General features: G+C 46.1%; 2 protein-coding genes and 2 long non-coding RNA genes across 4 annotated transcripts; all 4 read right to left on the bottom strand.

Moving 5' to 3' along the window:
* Window positions 1-2,500: 2,500 nt before the first annotated feature.
* Window positions 2,501-4,739, bottom strand: LOC120974733 (uncharacterized). The gene is made up of 4 exons (XR_005770081.3): window positions 4,158-4,739; window positions 3,993-4,071; window positions 3,132-3,916; window positions 2,501-2,715 (listed from the first exon to the last, which is right to left on the bottom strand). It is a non-coding gene; the product is annotated as an uncharacterized lncRNA (long non-coding RNA).
* Window positions 4,740-7,755: 3,016 nt separating this feature from the next.
* On the bottom strand, window positions 7,756-9,118 carry LOC141041344 (uncharacterized). Its single transcript, XM_073507485.1, has 3 exons — window positions 9,043-9,118; window positions 8,662-8,892; window positions 7,756-8,603 (listed from the first exon to the last, which is right to left on the bottom strand). The coding sequence occupies exons 1-3, from the start codon at window positions 9,116-9,118 to the stop codon at window positions 7,756-7,758; spliced, it is 1,155 nt and encodes a 384-aa protein (XP_073363586.1).
* A 1,203-nt stretch (window positions 9,119-10,321) lies between these two features.
* On the bottom strand, window positions 10,322-11,578 carry LOC109764728 (uncharacterized). The gene is made up of 2 exons (XR_002233232.4): window positions 11,379-11,578; window positions 10,322-10,493 (listed from the first exon to the last, which is right to left on the bottom strand). It is a non-coding gene; the product is annotated as an uncharacterized lncRNA (long non-coding RNA).
* Window positions 11,579-13,398: 1,820 nt separating this feature from the next.
* Window positions 13,399-16,241, bottom strand: LOC141042115 (uncharacterized). The gene is made up of 2 exons (XM_073509659.1): window positions 16,018-16,241; window positions 13,399-15,063 (listed from the first exon to the last, which is right to left on the bottom strand). Exons 1-2 carry the CDS (start codon window positions 16,231-16,233, stop codon window positions 14,419-14,421), a joined length of 861 nt encoding a protein of 286 aa, XP_073365760.1. The 5' UTR covers window positions 16,234-16,241; the 3' UTR covers window positions 13,399-14,418.
* Window positions 16,242-18,786: the final 2,545 nt, after the last annotated feature.

The following is an 18,786-nucleotide window of genomic DNA, read 5'->3' as shown; positions in this document are numbered from 1 at the left end:
GCAGAAGCCAAGCTCGCATCTCATCTGCTTTTCAATCGTGCCCTATCCAGACCTGAAAATTCGTATTTATGTGGTTAATAAATCCTGTCAAGACTCTACTATGTACGAACAGTTTTGCAAAATTAATTTTTGTGAACCGATGGTCTCTTGTACGTGGTTGGATATTGCAGTGGCGGATTTTTCTGATGTACAACTTATGTACTAGAAAAGATTACTCTTGGAATGATTTGTCCCAGTTATTACTTATTAGTGTTTGTGGTCATGTGTTTCCTGTAGATCTAATATCTATTTGCAAATTTGGATCAGTATACTTGCTTCGAAAGTCAGAATTTCCTGTGCCAGACAAGACAAGTAGCTCAAGAAATAGTTAATGTTTTTCTTTTTGGCAGAGAAAGAAGTGGTTACTGTTAAACATGTGGTATACTGAGCTACTTACCAGTGGAAATTTGTCTAAAGAGCTCATGTTTTTGTAGACTTTTGTGGCTGAAAACCTTTAACGATTTTGTGTAAAACACTGACTGATAGGTCTGTTGCTTTCCTCCTACACACTGCTTAACCTGCGATTAATTCTGATATTTGATTTGTGGCAAGCAGATAATCGGACTATAGATTATTGATTATGCATGAAACATTGTAAAGCAAAAGAAGCTACATTTACATGCTCGATTTGAAGACTTCCCAGCTGGGTGAAGAAGCTTTCGGACAATCATCCAGATCACTCCAATACGCCCAAGTTGAGCATATGTTAGATGGTCTGCATGCAAGGCGTAGTATTTCACTTGGTTGAGAATGCAATTACAGTAGGGACCTCTTCTTTCATCTGTCCAGAAAAATTGATCTATGTATGTGTGTGTCTTGTGTGTTATGCGTGCTTGTGCTGCTTGCGCATATGGCCGAACATCAAATCAAGATGCTTAGCAAATGTACTTGCTTCCCTGTACATTTATATTTTTCCGGGAAACTCACCATACAACTGCCTTTTTATTTAGAGAAAAACATAGACCACAAAGTTGCATATTTGCTCCTGTCCATTTTGAACTCGCTACTCTCGGAGGGCCTCAGTTGGACGTCGTGCAGCGGCAGGGCTGTGGTTCACCGACGATGACGGCGGCGGCACTCCGGCCGTCCATCTTCTCCTCCCCTTTCTTCATCTCTTATCCCCCGCCTCCGCCCAAATTATATTCCACCATTGCCCCTCACAGCATGCATCTGCCGCTGATTGGCACAGCCACAACACAATTGGGCACCGTCCTCTGCCCCTATCTTGAGTACTTCTCCTAGGTCGCCGCCCTCGGGGTGCCTGTCCCTTAGTTACCACCCCATGCGGCATCCCCACCTAGCAGCTGCTGTCCCCATATGACCATTGCACACTACAACTCGCCTCTCTCAGTTTCTATACCCCGCATCCCCCCCCCCCCCCCCCCCCTCCCAAGCATGAAATTAAAGTGTTACGAAAAAAATCAAGGGATCTAGAGGAATAGAGATTGCTCATTGTAACTGTTGGAAAATTAGATAATTCATAATTTTGTTGTTATTTAGTAAGATCGCTCACGGTAATTCAGTTGCAATAGTCCTAAATAAGATTGACTGTTTTTTCACTGGATAATCTACCCACATATGCATCAACATTCCTATGAGGAACAAATGCATTGGCATATCATGTGCAGGGGGAGACATGCAGTATTATGGAATTTTTTATTTGTTTCTTTCTATGTTGGATAAGGTCTACTCCTATTTTTCATAATTGGTACATGTAATTTCAGCACACATATCACAATGGATGGCAAATATATGTACAATTTGTTGTACAATGCATCGCTATTTCTTCAATCGTTGTAGTTTTCTAACCATGGTAAAACTGCTCAATTGTCTAGCCCAAATGATGTTGAAGCTGAGAAGCAACAACGGGTAGGATGTATGGTCTGAATTTTTGCACCGAGATTCAAATGATATCATAGCTCATATGATGCACAACGTTTCTGAAAATCTAGGAACCTATGATCGAATTTAGTTTAGGACTTAGGAGGACGAGAATAAATATCACATATCACGAACCGGCGTCCCGAAGAACCCTACTCTCAATATGTCCATCGTTCTTGTCATCAGCAGCCCGTCATTTTTCTCCCGTTGCAACGCACGGGCATTTGTGCTAGTCTGTCTTTAACGTGTGTGAGGTCGTGGGTTCGATTCTTCTATTGTGTGCGAGGAAGGGAGCTCCATATTTACCACCAGACCACATGCAGCTTCTTGATTTAGAAGAGTTTCTGTCATACTTGACCTCACTGTAGCCGTTCAATTTCAAAAAATTCGAATTTTTTTGCATGGTACGCAGCTTTCTCGTGGGGTAGCGAGAAACGCGGATACCGGGCGATATCCGAATTTTCCGCCCGGTACCCAAAACCTTGGCCATGGCCCACCTGTGCTGCCCACTAGCTACACCAGTGCTACGGCTTGAATGTAATACTGATCTTTCAACCATAGAGATGTTGATAGATGGATATAACAGGAAGAAAATACCATGTTTAAAGGAAATGCTCATCACAAAAGTTACTTTCTTGTTTCAAGACTTCCAGAAAAAAAAGGTTTAGCGCTAACAAAATCGGCATGGTATAATAAACAGATTTCTGCGACAAGGATACAAATTAGCTACCTGCTTCAATGAATCTCTCGGCCAAAATAGCATTTTGGCAGGTAAATTCGCCAAAAAGTGGTAACCTGCATTCAAAAAGATTCCCTTGGTTGGCATAAGTATAAACTTACTGGGCAAAAATGAATATCAACTAAAATATTAGTGAAAAATATGGAAAGATAGGTGAAATAAACATCTACAACACCACCATCTTGCCAAAAATATATTTTTGGATTGAATAAAAAAACTACTGAGTGCAATAGACATAATTACACCCATAAACACCCAAAATAAGAAATAATAAATGAAAGAGTTCTGTTAAAAAACAAAAAAGATATGACAGCACTAGAGCATAGTGTGTTCTAGTCAAACTTAGTTGCGGATTTCAGATGATTATATGTTTGGATTCATACTAGTTTTGAAACCTACCAAAGCATGCTAGTTGAATTTACAACGTAGAAGAACTAAAATTAAGGAATAAAGAGAAGCATAAATAGCTGACCTGAGCTGCTTTAAGACTCCAGGCACTGGAGAAGAAACAGTAAGTGGGCGGTTAAGAATTGCTACCTTAAGAAGTTTGCTCGAGTTCTTCAATGCCCATGTCAAACCATAAGAACCTGCAACAAATCCCTATATATAAGGAAATGAATGAGGTGATTCAGACAGTCCATATGAGAACTTTCATGGCAAGGATTTTCAAAAAAACTTCCAAGTATCTACCTGGACAACTAAGAAGAATGGTTCAGTGATATTTAGAGTACAAGAAGTTCATCAAATGCCTTGTGGAAGTCCTCTTTTACAAATGGTACAACATACATATGCATTTTTTTGCGAGTGATACATGTATCTTTGATTAACTCCAGTTCTGTAGACACATTTGTACTGGGAATTTCATAGACATTTCCTGACCTTTGAATCGAACCCATATCCAGTCTGTCATCTCACGTGGATCAGGAGAACCTACAATTGTATTGCGAACTGTATGATAACTAACAAGCCAAGGATTGTGTTTACAGAACATGGAGCAAGTATTCTGATGATTCTTAAACATTGAAGGGCGTGACACAGCTGACAAAGATTACAGACTAAAACATCAGTTTTATACCAGCATCGAAAGCATGCAGCAACAAGTTTGTTTTCGCGTTTCATTGCCGAAAGTGAGGGTTACATCATACATAAATTGCATTAGGAAAAAAAAGATCAACAGTTTCAAGTTTAAGCTCCACAAAGGTCCGTCACAATCGATCGCATGGTGCAGCACTACCCCCTCCGGATACAAATGTTACCCTAGGAAAGTCTCCACGTCACAAGGATGAGCAAGCAAATTATCTGTTTCCTACTGTCAAAACAAAAAGCAAATTACCTGTTTCCCTCACCAACCATCCCAGCTCTCCTCATCTCATGCTATTGCTGCCATACTCCCTCTCTTTGTCCTCTGTCGTCTACACGCAACAAGGCACGTCAGTCATCAGCCGCCAAAACGCACAGCAAGAAGGATCAGACAAGAGGAAGTGGAGGTCGGCATTACGTAGAGCATCTGGCCGACATTGCCGTCCTGAGCGGGCGACTCCACGGCACCTGGATGGCGCTGCGGCTCCACGACTCCACGAACCCGAACAGGTTGAACGCCGGCTCTCCCTCCTTCTCCTCAGCCTCCGCCTTCTCATCCTTGCTGCTGCAATCGCGCGTGCCTCTCGGTCGCATCCCGCTCCTCCGTGGGCCGCACGAGGAGGAGAAGGCGACCCTACTGCATCTCGGAGTAGAGGGGGCGGAACTGGAAGGCAGGAGGGAGAGTGGAGAGGAGGAGATGGAGGTGGAGCAGGGGCAACCGGACATGGCGGCGGCGGCTGCTCCCTGGATCCGTGGGGCTACCAGCGGCGCCGCTCCCCGCGAGCCACGGGAGCGAAGATTCACGGTTCGGCTCAGTTTTTTTCTTTTAGAACTCTTGCCCCATTTTTTTATTAATGAAAATGTTCATGGGTTTTTACGCATGTCATTCCATTGATAGAAGGAGAAGAAATTACACCGGCAGGCACTAGCGAGGATGCTTTGGAGTAGAGAGGGGCAAGGGTTGCTCAGCCCCGAGATAGGAGGAGTTTATGTTACAGGTAAGATGTTACTAGTACGAGCTTCCTCCTGTATGCAGTTAACCAGGTGGGTATGAGAAGGTGTGACGCCATAAAAAAACGCAAGCGTTCCAGTGTCTCCAAATAGACCATGAAACGAGAGCTGTGAGTGTTCCGATGCCCTTGCGGTGGCTCGGGGGGGGGGGGGGGGGGGTTATCCTTTTTTTGCGGGGTAAAGAGAGATTTCTATTAACTCAAGGTGGCAAGTCAGCCACTGCCAGTTTTACAATATCGCTCATATCCGAGCCCAACCAAACAGCAGTACGAGGCGTACTTCTACCATATACAGCAAGAGCATGGCTCACTTTATTCTGCGAGCGTCTAATAGCAGTAATCAAAATCTCCCTAGGGTCATCCACAATCATCCTCTGGATGTCTGTGACAAGTGCACGCGATCCTGAGCGGTCCATAGACTAAGCGTTTAGCATCATGACCGCTTCAGTGTTGTCCATCTCAACCACAATGGGGCGGTCTGTGCGGTGTAGGGCAATCCCGAGTCCTTCCCTACACGCCGCAAGTTCAGCATCTAGGCTGTTATCACATGTGCGTATCTCTCTACAGGCGGTAAATATGATTTCGCCCGCTTCCGAGCGCAGCACCATGCCGCCTCCGGCTTCTCCTGTAGCCGGCACATAGCTACCATCAACATTCAGCTTGGTCCATCCAGCACGTGGTGCCTCCCAACGCAGCTCTTCCTTCTGCTTCACTGTGCGAGAGCTAGTAGCAACTACCACCTGGACGACCATCTTACCCTTCGCCATATCTCCTTGAGGACATTGATGGATACATAAGAGAGAGTTGATATACCCATGGAGGAATCTGCGGGACGCTTCGGTCGGTGGAGGGATCTTCCCATGGGTTATTTCATTTCGCACGTACCACACACGCCACATGGTCATAAGCACAACCATGTGTGTGGTATCCGGAAGTGGCTCCAGCAGCGAGAACAACCATTCCGGACCTGTATTGATGATGCTCTCCGCTGCTGGAATGGGCCAGTCCAGCGCCATAGCCCTCCACAACTCCACTGCGAGGGGGCATATGCACATTGCGTGGAATCCATCCTCCCGTTCCATTTCACAAAGAGGACATGCATCAGTAAGCTCAAGGTGTCGAGAGAATTTATTTGCCCAAGTAGCAAGCGAGTTGGACACCAGTCTCCATGCAAAGACACGTACCTTTGAGGGAGTAAGGCACCCCCATATGGTCTTCCAGATGGCGCGACAACCATCCGGTGCCCTGCTCGATGCCGTTGCCCTTGGACGCTCGCGCTCATCCATGGCTAGGCGGTAGGCGGAGCATACCGTGAAGATACCGTTATTCTCCGGGGCCCATGCAATAACATCATCAGGGATGTGAGGCGACGTATGAATGTTGGTGATGGTCGCGATGTCCGCCGGGAGGAAGTACTGCTGCAATATCTCCGTGCGCCACGCGCCGGAGGCATCTAGGAGCTCAGAGACCCGCCGCAGTCGGCAGGTTCCCTGTTGTGTGATCGACTTGCCTGTCGGTGCTGTAGGGAGCCACCGGTCACGCCAGATCCGTATGTTGCTGCCGTCGCCGACGCGCCACACAAGCCCCTTTTTGAGGAGCTCCAAGCCATACTGAATGGCTTGCCACGTAGGGGATGCATTCCCCATGAAGACTGTATCCTCAAGCCGACCCTCCGGATAATATCGAGCTTTGAGAACTTGCGCACATAAACTGTGAGGATTAATCATTAGCCTCCACACCTGCCTCGTCAGAAGGGCTTGGTTAAAAAGACGGAAGTCTTTGAACCCCAAGCCGCCCTTCATTTTATGCGCCAGAATATTCGGCCACGCCGTCCAATGCATTTTCCTTTTGCCTTGAGAAGAACCCCATAAAAAATTACGCATCATCCTATTGAGGTCGTCGCACACTGACATCGATAGTTTGAAGACCCCCATGATATATGTTGGGATCGCCTGTGCAACAGCCTTGATCATCGTTTCCTTCCCCGCACTCGACAGTGTGTCACCCCATGCAATAATCCGCTTCAAAAGCCTTGACTGTAAATTCTGAAATTTTCCCCTTGACATACGGCCGTCAGGTGTAAGCAGGCCAAGATATTTCTCCTCAAAAGTGACAAGATTGACGTGCAGCACCGAGCGGACCTTCTCCTGATTGTGTTTTGTGCATGACCTCCCAAACAATACGCTACACTTGGATGGATTAATGCATTGGCCCGTTGCCTTCTCATATGTATTGAGTACCTCGTAAATCCTTGTAGCTTGTGCCTCTTCTGCTTTGAAAAATAAGGGAGTGTCATCCGCGAATAGCAGATGGGAGACCCCCAGTGCACGCCGGCATACTTTGAGGGTAGTGAAATCGCCCCTATTTTCACCTTCCTTCAACAGAGCCGAGAGCCCGTCAGCCACAAAAAGGAACAAACACAGGGATAGAGGATCACCTTGCCGAAGCCCACGCGTCGGTGCAAACGAATTCAAGAGGGTCCCATTAAATTTCACTGTGTATCTCACCGAGGTGACGCAAGTCATAATCCAGTCCACCCACCGGCGAGCAAAACCCAAGTTTTGCATCGTTCGCTTCAAGAAGGTCCAATCTACCCTGTCATAAGCTTTGGACAAGTCCAACTTGTAGGCACAGAAACTCTTTTCCGGGTCTCTTTCCTGCTGAATGTAATGTATGCACTCAACGGCAACTAACGCATTATCTGTAATCATCCGTTCCGGGACAAAAGCACTTTGAGCAGGTGAAATAATATCATCCAATAAAGGCCTCAAGCGATTAACCAAACATTTAGCAACTACCTTGTAGATGACGTTGCACAAACTGATTCTCTAGGTTGTCCACCTTGGGAATGAGAACGATGGTTGTGTCATTCACCCCATCCGGCATTACTCCTGTGTGAAAAAATTCTTTCACGCCGCGGACGACTTGCTCTTTCATGACTGACCAATTCCTCTGAAAAAAATGAGTTGAAAAACCATCTGGCCCAGGCGCTTTCAGGGGCCCAATCTAAAACAATGCATCGGCGATTTCCTTGTCCGTGTATTCTGCACACAGCTGGACATTCATATCATTAGTAACACGTGAGTTAATCAGATCAATGACCGGATCAGCACATAATGAGGTGTCTGCAGTAAACAGAGAAGTGAAATAAGAGGTCGCCATCGCTGCCATGGAGTCATGATCCTTGTGAGCCACGCCATCATCATCCATCAGAACCTTAATACGATTTTTTCGTGCCCTCCAGACTGCCTTCCGATGGAAAAACTTCGTGTTACGGTCACCTTCTCGCAGCCAGTCAATGAAGGATCTCTGCATCCACAACATTTCCTCATGATACAGGAGCTCATTGAGCCGATCATTTGCCTCCCTTATCTCTTTACGATCTGCATTCATAGACATGTGCTCCTCAAGACGAGAACGAGATTTATTTATTTCTTTGATCACGTTACCGAATTTTTTGCGGCTCCAATCCTGAAGCCTCTTCATCATGCTCTTGAGGCCGTCCGCAACCTCACCCAAATGAAGTAGAGATCCCAGCTCCGTCCAGGTGTCCATGATGACCACCAGAAGAGACGGATCCCTCTCCCACATCACTTCGTACTGGCGACAGCGCCTGCCCATCGCCGGTGGGGGTTCTTCCTGGACACACTTGAGGAGAATAGCAAGGTGGTCCGAGCTTGGGGCCACTAGGTGCTCCACCTTGGCCCACGCATTGTTGGCCACTGCTCGGTCCAGCCGGACCTTGACATTGGCCCTCCCGCTACGCCAGTTATCGTATGTGTATGGGAGTCCTGCAAAACCAGGATCATCGAGACCACACACTTCCAAAACATCACGAAAATCAATCATCTGACCTGCCGAATGAGGTGTTTCAGAGAAGTGTTCAAAACTCCACATAGCCTTTGAAGTCACCGATCACCATCCATGGCATGTCCGCTTGCTGATGAAGATCACGGAGGAGGGACCACATAAGATGACGGTCCTCCGTCCGGGGCTCGCCGTAGACGCAGGTAAGCCTCCAAGGTGGTTCACCCTCAGCAGCAGTCACATACGCATCAATATAACGACTATTCATAGCTTTCGCATCCAGACTCAAAGACTCATGCCAATACAAAGCAAGACCACCACTTAGACCAACACTATCTATGGCATCAAAACCACTTAAACCTAACCGAGCACGATATCTTTTCATTTTATTTCTAGACTGTCTAGTCTCACAAAGAAAAACGATACTAGGGGAATGAGTCTGAACCAGACTCACAAGATCTCGAACTGTCCGAGGGTTGCCCCCACCTCGGCAGTTCCAGCTTAGTATATTCATTGCTCCTGACGGGGCTTCGCTGGCCCCGTCAGGTCGCCGGCGGCCCATGGTCGGCTGCCTCCGTAATGTTGTTCCTCTCCTCTTTCTCCTAGTCCTGGATCAAGCCCTCCATCCCGGTGTGCTGTATCTCCTGGTTTCCCTCCATTCTGCCATCCATCCCGGCCTGCAACCGCGGGTTCATTGCGGTAGGGGCCTCGGTTCTCCCATCAGAAGGCTTCGGGTGAGCGGCTACCACAGAGGGCGCCCCATATGCACCCCCACCGACCTCTGGGGTCCCTTCGGTCTCTGGCATAGTCATGCCCGCAGGGGTCGAAGCCAACGACATCACAGGAGGAGCGAACTTTCTCGGCGGCGCCGTTGCAAGAGAAGAGCGATCTGGCGGTTTGCTAGGTTTCCAGACGACCCCCGTTTCGGCTTCAGGGCGTTTAATATAGGCAGGATCCTCCGATTTCTTGCAGGAGATGTCAAGGAGTCCTAGGCCTCCCTGGTTGCGTGGACTAGCCGGACTCCTCACGAATCCAGGCTGCGGGTAGAGGACAGCGGGATCAGCACGGCCAAGGGTGCCATGCGATCTGGTGGCGGACGGGGCCGCCGCAATTCCGACGTCCTGCCTAGGCAGGGACACGGAGAGCAGGCCACCCGTAGCCGGCGTGGCGTCCGGCGGCGTGGCTATCGCCTGGCGATCGCCAGGAACGGGGAGCCACTACCACACTGAGCCCCTATGCCGACGGCCCAGGCCATCGGCATAGCCCTGATACCCGTCGGCATAAGTCTATGCCGACGGCCTCGTCGGCATAGGGCCGTCGGCAACATATGCGTCGGCGTACCCCAGGTCCCCGTCGGCATAGGAAGGCCGTCGGCATAGATGCCTATGCCGACGGCGTCCGTACATCTATGCCGATGGCCCTGGCCGTCAGCAACACTCCGCGCCTAACGGTGATTGCCGTTGCCGCCGTCAAGTGCTGCCCATACAAGAGACGCCACGTGGCAGGGATATGCCGACGGCTTAGCCGTAGGCATAGCTTCAAACCTATGCCTACGGCTATGCCGTAGGCATAGCCCTGCCACGTGGCGCACTCTAGTAGCTCCTGGTGCAGGGCTATGCCGACGGCTTAGCCGTAGGCATAGATGCAAAACTATGCCGACGGCTTTGCTGTAGGCATACACGCCACATGGCAGCTGCTGGTATCACGAGAGCCATCTATGCCTACGGCATTGCCGTCGGCATACTTGCTCACCAGAACCAAAAAAAAAGATTAGCCAAAAAGGCTAGCTATTTACAAATGCTTATACAGACATGATTCAACAACCATGGATTTGCAAACACAGACCATAGAATATTTTTTATGTACATAACATTCCCATTCTAAGACTCCACAGCAGCATGAGAGGAGGTCGAGGGGCGGTGGTGGGGGAGACAAGGCTGCAACGATGGAGGTGGCATACAGTCAGTATAACAAACCGAAGATCCTACATATGAGGATAAATATGTAATCTACACACTGAATTTACCAAAAGAAACCCGCCTAGAACAGGGGCATCCAACTAAAAAGGCAGAAAATTATTGCCTTTCATGAAGATGCTCCAGTTTTGGTTGTATCTATCAAGCATGAGTTGTTCAAGGCAAGCTCCAAAGAGAAAGAAATTGAGCTCCAAAGAGAAAGAAATTGGTCTCTGATTGTGACTGATGATACTTACTCATATAAATTTTCAGTCAAAGTAAAACCAAAAAATTGATGCATATAAACTGAACCAGAATGTGGTGCTGCTAATTCATATGTATATACAGAAGATGCAAGTGTCATTGAGTTGGTTTTAGTCAAAGTAAAAACAAATGGACACATAGAAAACTAAACGAAGGTGGTGTTGATTCATGTGCATGTACAGATTGAGGTGCCATCCAGTTGGTTTCAGTCAAAGTTCAACCAAAAATATTGACACATACAAACTGAAGAGAAGTGTGGTGCTGATTCATATGTATATACAGGAGATGCAAGTGCCACCAAGATAGATAGTTTCAGTCAAAGTAAAAAAACAATTGGACACATACAAACTGAAGCAAACCGTCATGCTTTTTCATGTGTACATACAAAAGATGCAAGTGGTATCCAGAATTTGGATATAGGTAGTACGCTCATGTGGTGAATTTTGTGAATCTATACTCTGCATCTACCAAAAGGACCGCTCCCCTCACATGCAAATATAATTCAGTCCAATGGCTTTCTTCTCCCCTCACATGCATAAGACAAGAGCAGACCATCTAAACAAGCGGATCAGACCTTCACCATGGGAGGGAGGCGAGTGCTACCTGTTGCCGTGCCGTCGTCGAGATCGGGTGGTCCTCCTCCTCGAGCAAGACAAGGTTGTTCCTCCCCTACACTCCAATGGCCATCTTCTCCAAGGACATCTACAAGGGCAGAACACACCATCTTGTCCCACCACTGTAGGGTGAATGTACCTCGGCAGCATGCCGGATCTAGCCGTTAAAATCCACGGGAAATCATATGATGCCGGAAATCCTCGGGACCTGGCATGGTGTAGTCATATGGCCCTTGTAGGGTGTGGTAAAAGTTTGAGCATGTTTCACAGAAGCCTGACCAGAGACCGCTTGTAAACTACACCATCTCCAAGGTAGTATCTAGTTATCGAGAGAGAACGTGTCCGGTTTTGTGAAGGAAGTGTGCTGCCCGTTAATCCGTTGGCTATTTCAACCCTCCATCACGCTTGTATACATATATTAAGACACAATGCAAGTTTTGGTGGCATTGCTACCCCCGAAGGCCCCCAACCGGCCTTACCCTGGCCCCGTTGACCCAGAGATCTAGGCCTTTGACTTTCACTGGACGCCCTTTGATAAACGGACTTTTCCACCTAGTTGTGATAGATCAGCCCATAGGAACATTTCAGAACAAGGTCTGGGCCCAACCCACCATCGGATCCCCCTCGTGTCGACCCGGCGCGGCAGTTTCCCCCCTCCAAGTGCCGACGGTAGCGCCTTCCGTGAAGGGGGTCACACTCCAGAGCTGCATGACGGGTGTTTGCACCCGACACCACACTTCTAGACATGTAAGAGGATCCAACGCAAGATTTGTGGCATAGCTAGCCCCCGAAGGGCCCTGACCACACTCATAGACACGCGAAGAACAATCCGTAGTGGGGGATTTTTTTTTCACATACTCTTGCATCTTTAAAAAATATAAGAAATTGCCACACCTATTATATCACATGTGTCTACACCGTGTAAAAATTTCATGAATTGATCACACTCCGAGTGTTTAGAAATATTTCATGCAACGCCAAAACCGCAGAGGGATTACTTCGATTTCATTGCCATCCGTTGGGGGGGGCTCACACCGGAGCCGCGTATTGCCTCTTCATACATGCCACCACACCTTAAGACGTGTATGAGGACCCGGGGCAATGCTCTGGTGGCATTGCTACCCCCGAAAGGCCCCGACCGGCGTAACCCTGGACCAGTTGACTCGGAGATCTACGCCTTTGACTTTCGCCGGACGGGATTTGACCAACGGACGTTTTCACCTGGTTGTTATAGGTCAGCCCATTCTGATAAAAAAAACATATAAAATTTGTCAAAATTGATCCAAGCATCAATTACTTATGCTTTTAACAAAGTACAAGGACCTATATGCAAAAGTACACGAGGTCACATTTCTAACATACTCAAAAACAAAAACAAACTAGATATTCATAATCTATGGAAAATTCTACCCCGAGTCGACGTATAATTTGTGTATGTTTAACTTTTTTAGAAAAGTTAGATTTAAATGATTCAAATTTTAACTTTAAAAAAATAATAATAATTTAAAATAAAAAACAGATGTCTATGCCTACGGCCATACCGTAGGCATAGTTGTCGGGGCTACCAGGAGGCGCCACGTGGCAGGGCTATGCCTACGGTCTTGCCGTAGGCATAGATGGAAAACTATGCCTACGGCTTTGCCGTCGGCATAGCTCTGCCACGTGGCAGCTCCTAGTAAAAAAAAAGATGATATTTATGCCGACGACCGCCGTTAGGGCCGTCGGCATAGATTTGACGGCGTCAACCCGCCGTCTGTCCTCAGGCGACTAGGGCCACCTCTATGCCGACGGCCTATCTATGCCTACAGCTGCCGTAGGCATAGATCGATGTATGCCGACGGCCTTACTATGCCTACGGCTGCCGTAGGCATAGATGGAGCTATGCCGACGGCTTTTCTATGCCGACGGTGTTCGCCAGGCCGTCGGCATAGCTCCATCTATGCCTACGGCAGCCGTCGGCATAGTTAAGGCCGTAGGCATATAAGGTTATTCTGGTAGTGAGCCCTAATGACATCTCGGTGTCCGATCGTACCTAAATGGTTCAATCTGGGGGAGAGGGGGGTGTGTTATCAATAGCCATGCATGGTCCACCAGTCGAAGAAGCCAACCGTGTCGTCCGGAGGAGTGGTGGTGAGCCGGCATAAATGAAAGATGTCATGCCACACGGTGCGTGAGAGGACGGAACCAACTAGGAGGTGGTGAATAGATTTTTGTTCCTAGTCACATAGGATGCAAACCGACGAGTGCGGAAGTCCATGGCGACCAAGGCATTGTCCTGTCCAACATCCATCCAAGCCGGTCAGCCAAAGAAACATCTGGATGCCAGTGGGTGCACCATGTATTATCAGAAAACTAAAAAATGCTTCGTATCCAAACGGGGCCTTAGTGTTATTAATACATACCACTTCTTAAAAAAAAACATACCGCTTCAGTGACTTGTTGGCAGATATCCTTCTCTGATTGCATGAACTTGATTGCTTCAATTGGAAACGCCTAGTTTTGTCGTTGCTTACGGGAGGCAAATTTGGTCGCTCACAAGATTGCTAGGCAGAGTTATGAGAAAAAAAATTGGGTCGATGAACCTCGAAACTTTATTCTCGATCTTCTCGTGAAAGAGGTAAGCCTTATTTGATTTTCAATAACGTAAGCCATGATGCCGTTTCCTTCATATAACCGTGTTTGTTGGTTTCAGAAACATCCTTCCGTGACAATGTGCCCAAAGTAACTACATTGTAAGCACCAAATTTGATGGCCTCGGAAAGCAGCAAGGGACCAACGGGACAACAAATAATTAAAAGAAAACTTAAATTTTTTCCAGTAAGCAGTGACATTAACAAGGATGCAGAAGTTAATACTATGCCAAATCAGGGGGGAACATATCACAATTTAAATATTCCACATAACACAACACAATATATAAATTATAGTCGGTACATAGTCTGTAGACACAACGTAATAGTTGGACAACAGAAGAAACAGTTGAGCATCTTAGAGCTACACAGACACTTACAGTATAAGTTAATAGCCCTCTACACTGGGGTAACATAACCCTCCAGCACAAGATCCAGCTTATCCATAGCAAGAAGGGACCAAGCAACAACGATCTCAACCGTCGAGTTACCAACTGTACATAAACGCTTGGTTGTTTGGCATTGCTGCACAGGGAAGTCAGCCTCAACATTATGTAGATATTCAAGGCCAGATTCTGAATAGGCTTGAATGACCACTTCCAGCGTTTGCTCTAGTTGCACTGAAACAACATTTCTTGACAGATTTACGTAACCATCTGACTGTTTCTCCATTTCCTCAACCTTACAGTTAACTAACACGACTTCCGTAGGTGTAGTGGGAACAAGATCATCATCAGGAGAAAAGTAGCAAGAAACCCGGCATCCATATTGAAAAGGCCACTCCCCTTCAACAACACGGACACCCACGATAGTGGCCTGGGCTGCTCTAGTAAGGCGCTCAACACTTAACTCTAACATACCACAGCAGCTGTGGATCCTGGGGTTGGCATACTGCTGCATGGAATAGTAATTATAGGTAGAAGAGAACAATACTGTATCTTTGGTATCTGCTCCAGCATACATAATTCTAAGCTCAACTTCAAATTTAACCGTGTCCGCAGCCACAATTGCACGAGAAGGGCCAGTCAAGAGCAAAAAAGGATCCTGCAAGCATCGTTATCATCATTATCATTACTCTACTTAATAACGGACTAATCAACAAGATAACATGCATGACGAAAAAGCAAAGGAGGATGAAGAGAACACTTATGCTGCGTTTGGGTATAGAGTATTTTCAAAGCCATAGTATCCCAAAACCACAATATTATAACATGTAGGCCCTGAATACCACACTACACAAATACTACTGTAATTTCCAATGTTAGAAAAACTAAGTGCACTTGGCATGTTACAATATTGACCAGAGTAAATTTTTTTTATTATGTGTAGTTACTTTGTTTTGAATTATGTCAACTGACTATGAGGGAAAGAATAATTCCAATAACTTTGTGTCAGGACGTGCACAATTTGGTTCAACGCAAGTTAAGATATCTTTGTGTGTCAAGCCTTCAGCTTATGTCGGTTTTAATTTACTTGTGGATAAAGTAGCTATCTGCTAGATACTAATAGATTCAAATTTACATGTCAAGGCTAGCCGCTAGACGTATCAATCTGAGATGATGAGTTATGTAAACTTTGATGTGTAATATAGATAGAGGTTGCTAGGCTGACAGGTTTATGTAAACAAGAAGTAGAAGGCACGAAGAAACATATTCATTAAGGAAAAACAAACCAGGCGATGGCTGCACCACATGCTGTAACTCACTACTGATCAGTTGATCGAAAAGCCTCACTTCAGATATATGCCACGTATGAACAAACATAAAGCCTTTCCAATTCTCTGTTTAAAAAGAAGAGGACAGAGGTAGATTTATTAATACTTCAAAATTACCACAGTTTCGGGAATACTCCTGTTTGTTGGACTATATATGGTTTTCCTTGGATCCAAAGATCTCAAAGTATTTAAAACTATAGTTTTTTCCAAAAACCATGGTATTATCATAAACACTCAAAAAATACTTTGTATCCAAACAGGGCCTTAGTGTTATTAATACATACCGCTTCAGTGACTTGTTGGCAGTTTGCCCTTGACCGGGAGAAGAGAAGGTTGCGATTGCGGTCCACGGTGTCTCGTGCAGCAACCACCCCGTACACACGGAGCGGCCAGCCCAAGTTGGCATTCACATTCACAATTTTGATGGAGAAGATCTGCAGGGCTGGGCCGGCAACAGCAGCGTGTGGCAAGATGCCAGGCGTGGAGTGCGTGAATTGCATAGGGCTCAACGTGGCTGCAGGACCAAATGAAGTCAAATGAATTACTAAATTAACTCAAGTAAAATATTTGATCATGCAAGAAAAAGCTGGGAGTGATCTGATTGCACTGATTGAGATATGTGTAGTCAATTGAACTAAAGTAAGCAAAAAGCTAGCTAGAAGAAAGAAACTTACTTATGTCATCGAATGAACCACATGCTGCTATCCCACTGCCCCATGTGGATTTCCAGGCGGCATGGTAAGAACTAAGGTCATCTACATTCAATTGTCTGCATGAATCCATTATATTTTTCGAGATAGTCACAAATGCTTGGGATATAAGACGAAGCTTCTTGACCTTGTCCAGCCGGATAGGGATACTGGATGTCCTCAGTATAGATGCGAGAGACTGGATCCGGTAGTCGAATTCCTGACACTCATGCACGAGAAAATTAAGTGCCTCCCCATGGTTCCTAACAAGATAGGGCAAACTTACTATCCCGAGCAAGTTGATTTCACTCGAGACCGACAACTCAGACATCTTCTCTATCATCTCGGGTGGCAACTGCTGTGGGGCGTAAACCCCTCCTTTTTTCCTTTGCCTCTCTAGATAAGCCTTCTTTCCGGCGATCGTCGCCAACCCTCGTGATTCGACCTGCCTCTCCAGGGCGGTGATCTCCCTCCTCTGGATCACAATATGGCGACAAAGAGCGTCGGCCAGGTTCTCAGGTTTTGTGAACGTGTCCTCCCTCTTATTGCGGACAAGGTAGGTGGTCCGCCCCATGTCCTTCCTCGACTGGATCTCCATCTCCTCCCTGTATTTCCTCTCCATCCTCCGGAATCTCCGAACCCATTTCATCTCCGCCGCCTCCACTATCGCCTCGCCGTAGTCCCTATCCAGCTTTCGGAATTTCCGAACCCACTCCATCTCCTTTCCGGAGTCCTCCTGCATCAAATTCACTCCCTCTCGTATGCCCTCTCTATCCTCCGGAGTTCCCCAACCGAAACCCTCTCCTTCTCCTTGCTGGATCCCCTCTCCATCTCCTTGCCGAATTCGGGTTGAGATTGAGGTCGGAGGCTAACCAGGCTGGGATACTCGCCGCCATCGCCTAGATTTTTTGTCGTTGTCGAGGGGACGGCCGCCATGTTGATTGGACTAGGGGATTTCAACGAGAAGGCCGGGTGAGGATACTTGTGGTCAGCCCGGCACAGCCGCGAGGGCTATGTCTTGCACAAAACAAATTCCTAATCGGAATCGCGTACGGGCGGACGACTACGGGCTGGCCCATTAGCTGTGGTGGCTCGATGACTTCGCTCTTTTCGCGTCCGGTCGCAGTTTCGGTCGATCAGCCCAGTTTTCTTCGTTTTTCTTTTCTTGCTTTTTGTTGTTGTTTCGATGGGTTCTTTGAGTCTTTATTTTTTCTTCATTATGTTTTCGGTTTTCTTTGTTTCCATGATTTTCTTTGGTTTTCATTTTCTTCTTCTTTATACTTTGTTTTTCTCTGTTTGTTTCTTGGTTTCTTTCTTCGATTGTGTTTCTGTTTTTTGTCGGTGTTCTTTGATTTTTGGTTTATGAACATGTCTGCTTCTTTTATTTTTTAATGCATCTCTACTTTTTATACACGTTATTTTTTGTATACATCTAAAATATTTTTATACATATTTAACAATTTTCAAATCCAAGTTTAACATTTTTACAATGACATGTTTTTTTTTTCAAATACATTTACAAAATATAAAAAAACATTTTTTTTGAACTACGCAGCAAACATTTTTTTTAATATCACGAACACATTTTTGAAAATTGTAAATATTTTTAAAATTTGACGAACCATTTTTTCAACGTATGAAAATTTTTGTTTGAATTACACAAACACTTTTTACATTGCATATATATTTTTAGAAAATGTCAACTATTTTTTTAAACGTGTGACATATTTTCATTGTCACAAAAAATTCATACATATGATTTGTTTTTGTACAGATGATAAATATTTCTAGTTTTTCGTTCACGTTATACATTGTTGGCATACATCAGATACATTTTTCTATATGCATTTAACATTTTTCAAGTGCAAGACTAACATTTAACAAATATTTATGTAAAGCATTTTTGTATACAATAATATAAACAAAATTAGAAAACAAAAATAAATATGTGAAATGAAACAAAAATAAAATAAAAACAAGCACGATATCATCCTCGGCATGACACGACAAGTGGTTAATGGGCCAGACTAGTTCGGGTTCCCTCCAGGCAAGCCGTGCGTAGGCATCGGTGTAGAGAACACATACCCACACCCCAGTACAAACCCCAATCCTACCTATCTATTATCTCGTAGACGAGTTGGTTGAATAGTCCCACAACTTTCAACCGGTTTATTTTCAACCGGTTTATTTTCGTCCCCTCCCCCACCCCACCCCACGCAACCAAAAAAACGCCCCACGAATTTTTTTTTTACGTTCCGTCCACCACCTCCCCTCCGTTGGTTTTACCGTCGCGACAGAACCCGTGGACTCCCCCTGTCAATCCCTCGCTAGCCCTACCTCGTCTCCCGTCTCCAGTCGCAGCCG

This window comes from Aegilops tauschii, chromosome 2, assembly GCF_002575655.3.
Source record: "Aegilops tauschii subsp. strangulata cultivar AL8/78 chromosome 2, Aet v6.0, whole genome shotgun sequence".
Classification (NCBI taxonomy): Eukaryota; Viridiplantae; Streptophyta; class Magnoliopsida; order Poales; family Poaceae; genus Aegilops; species Aegilops tauschii.
Note: the sequence above shows the minus strand (reverse complement) of the source record. Positions and strands in the feature narration are given on the sequence as shown.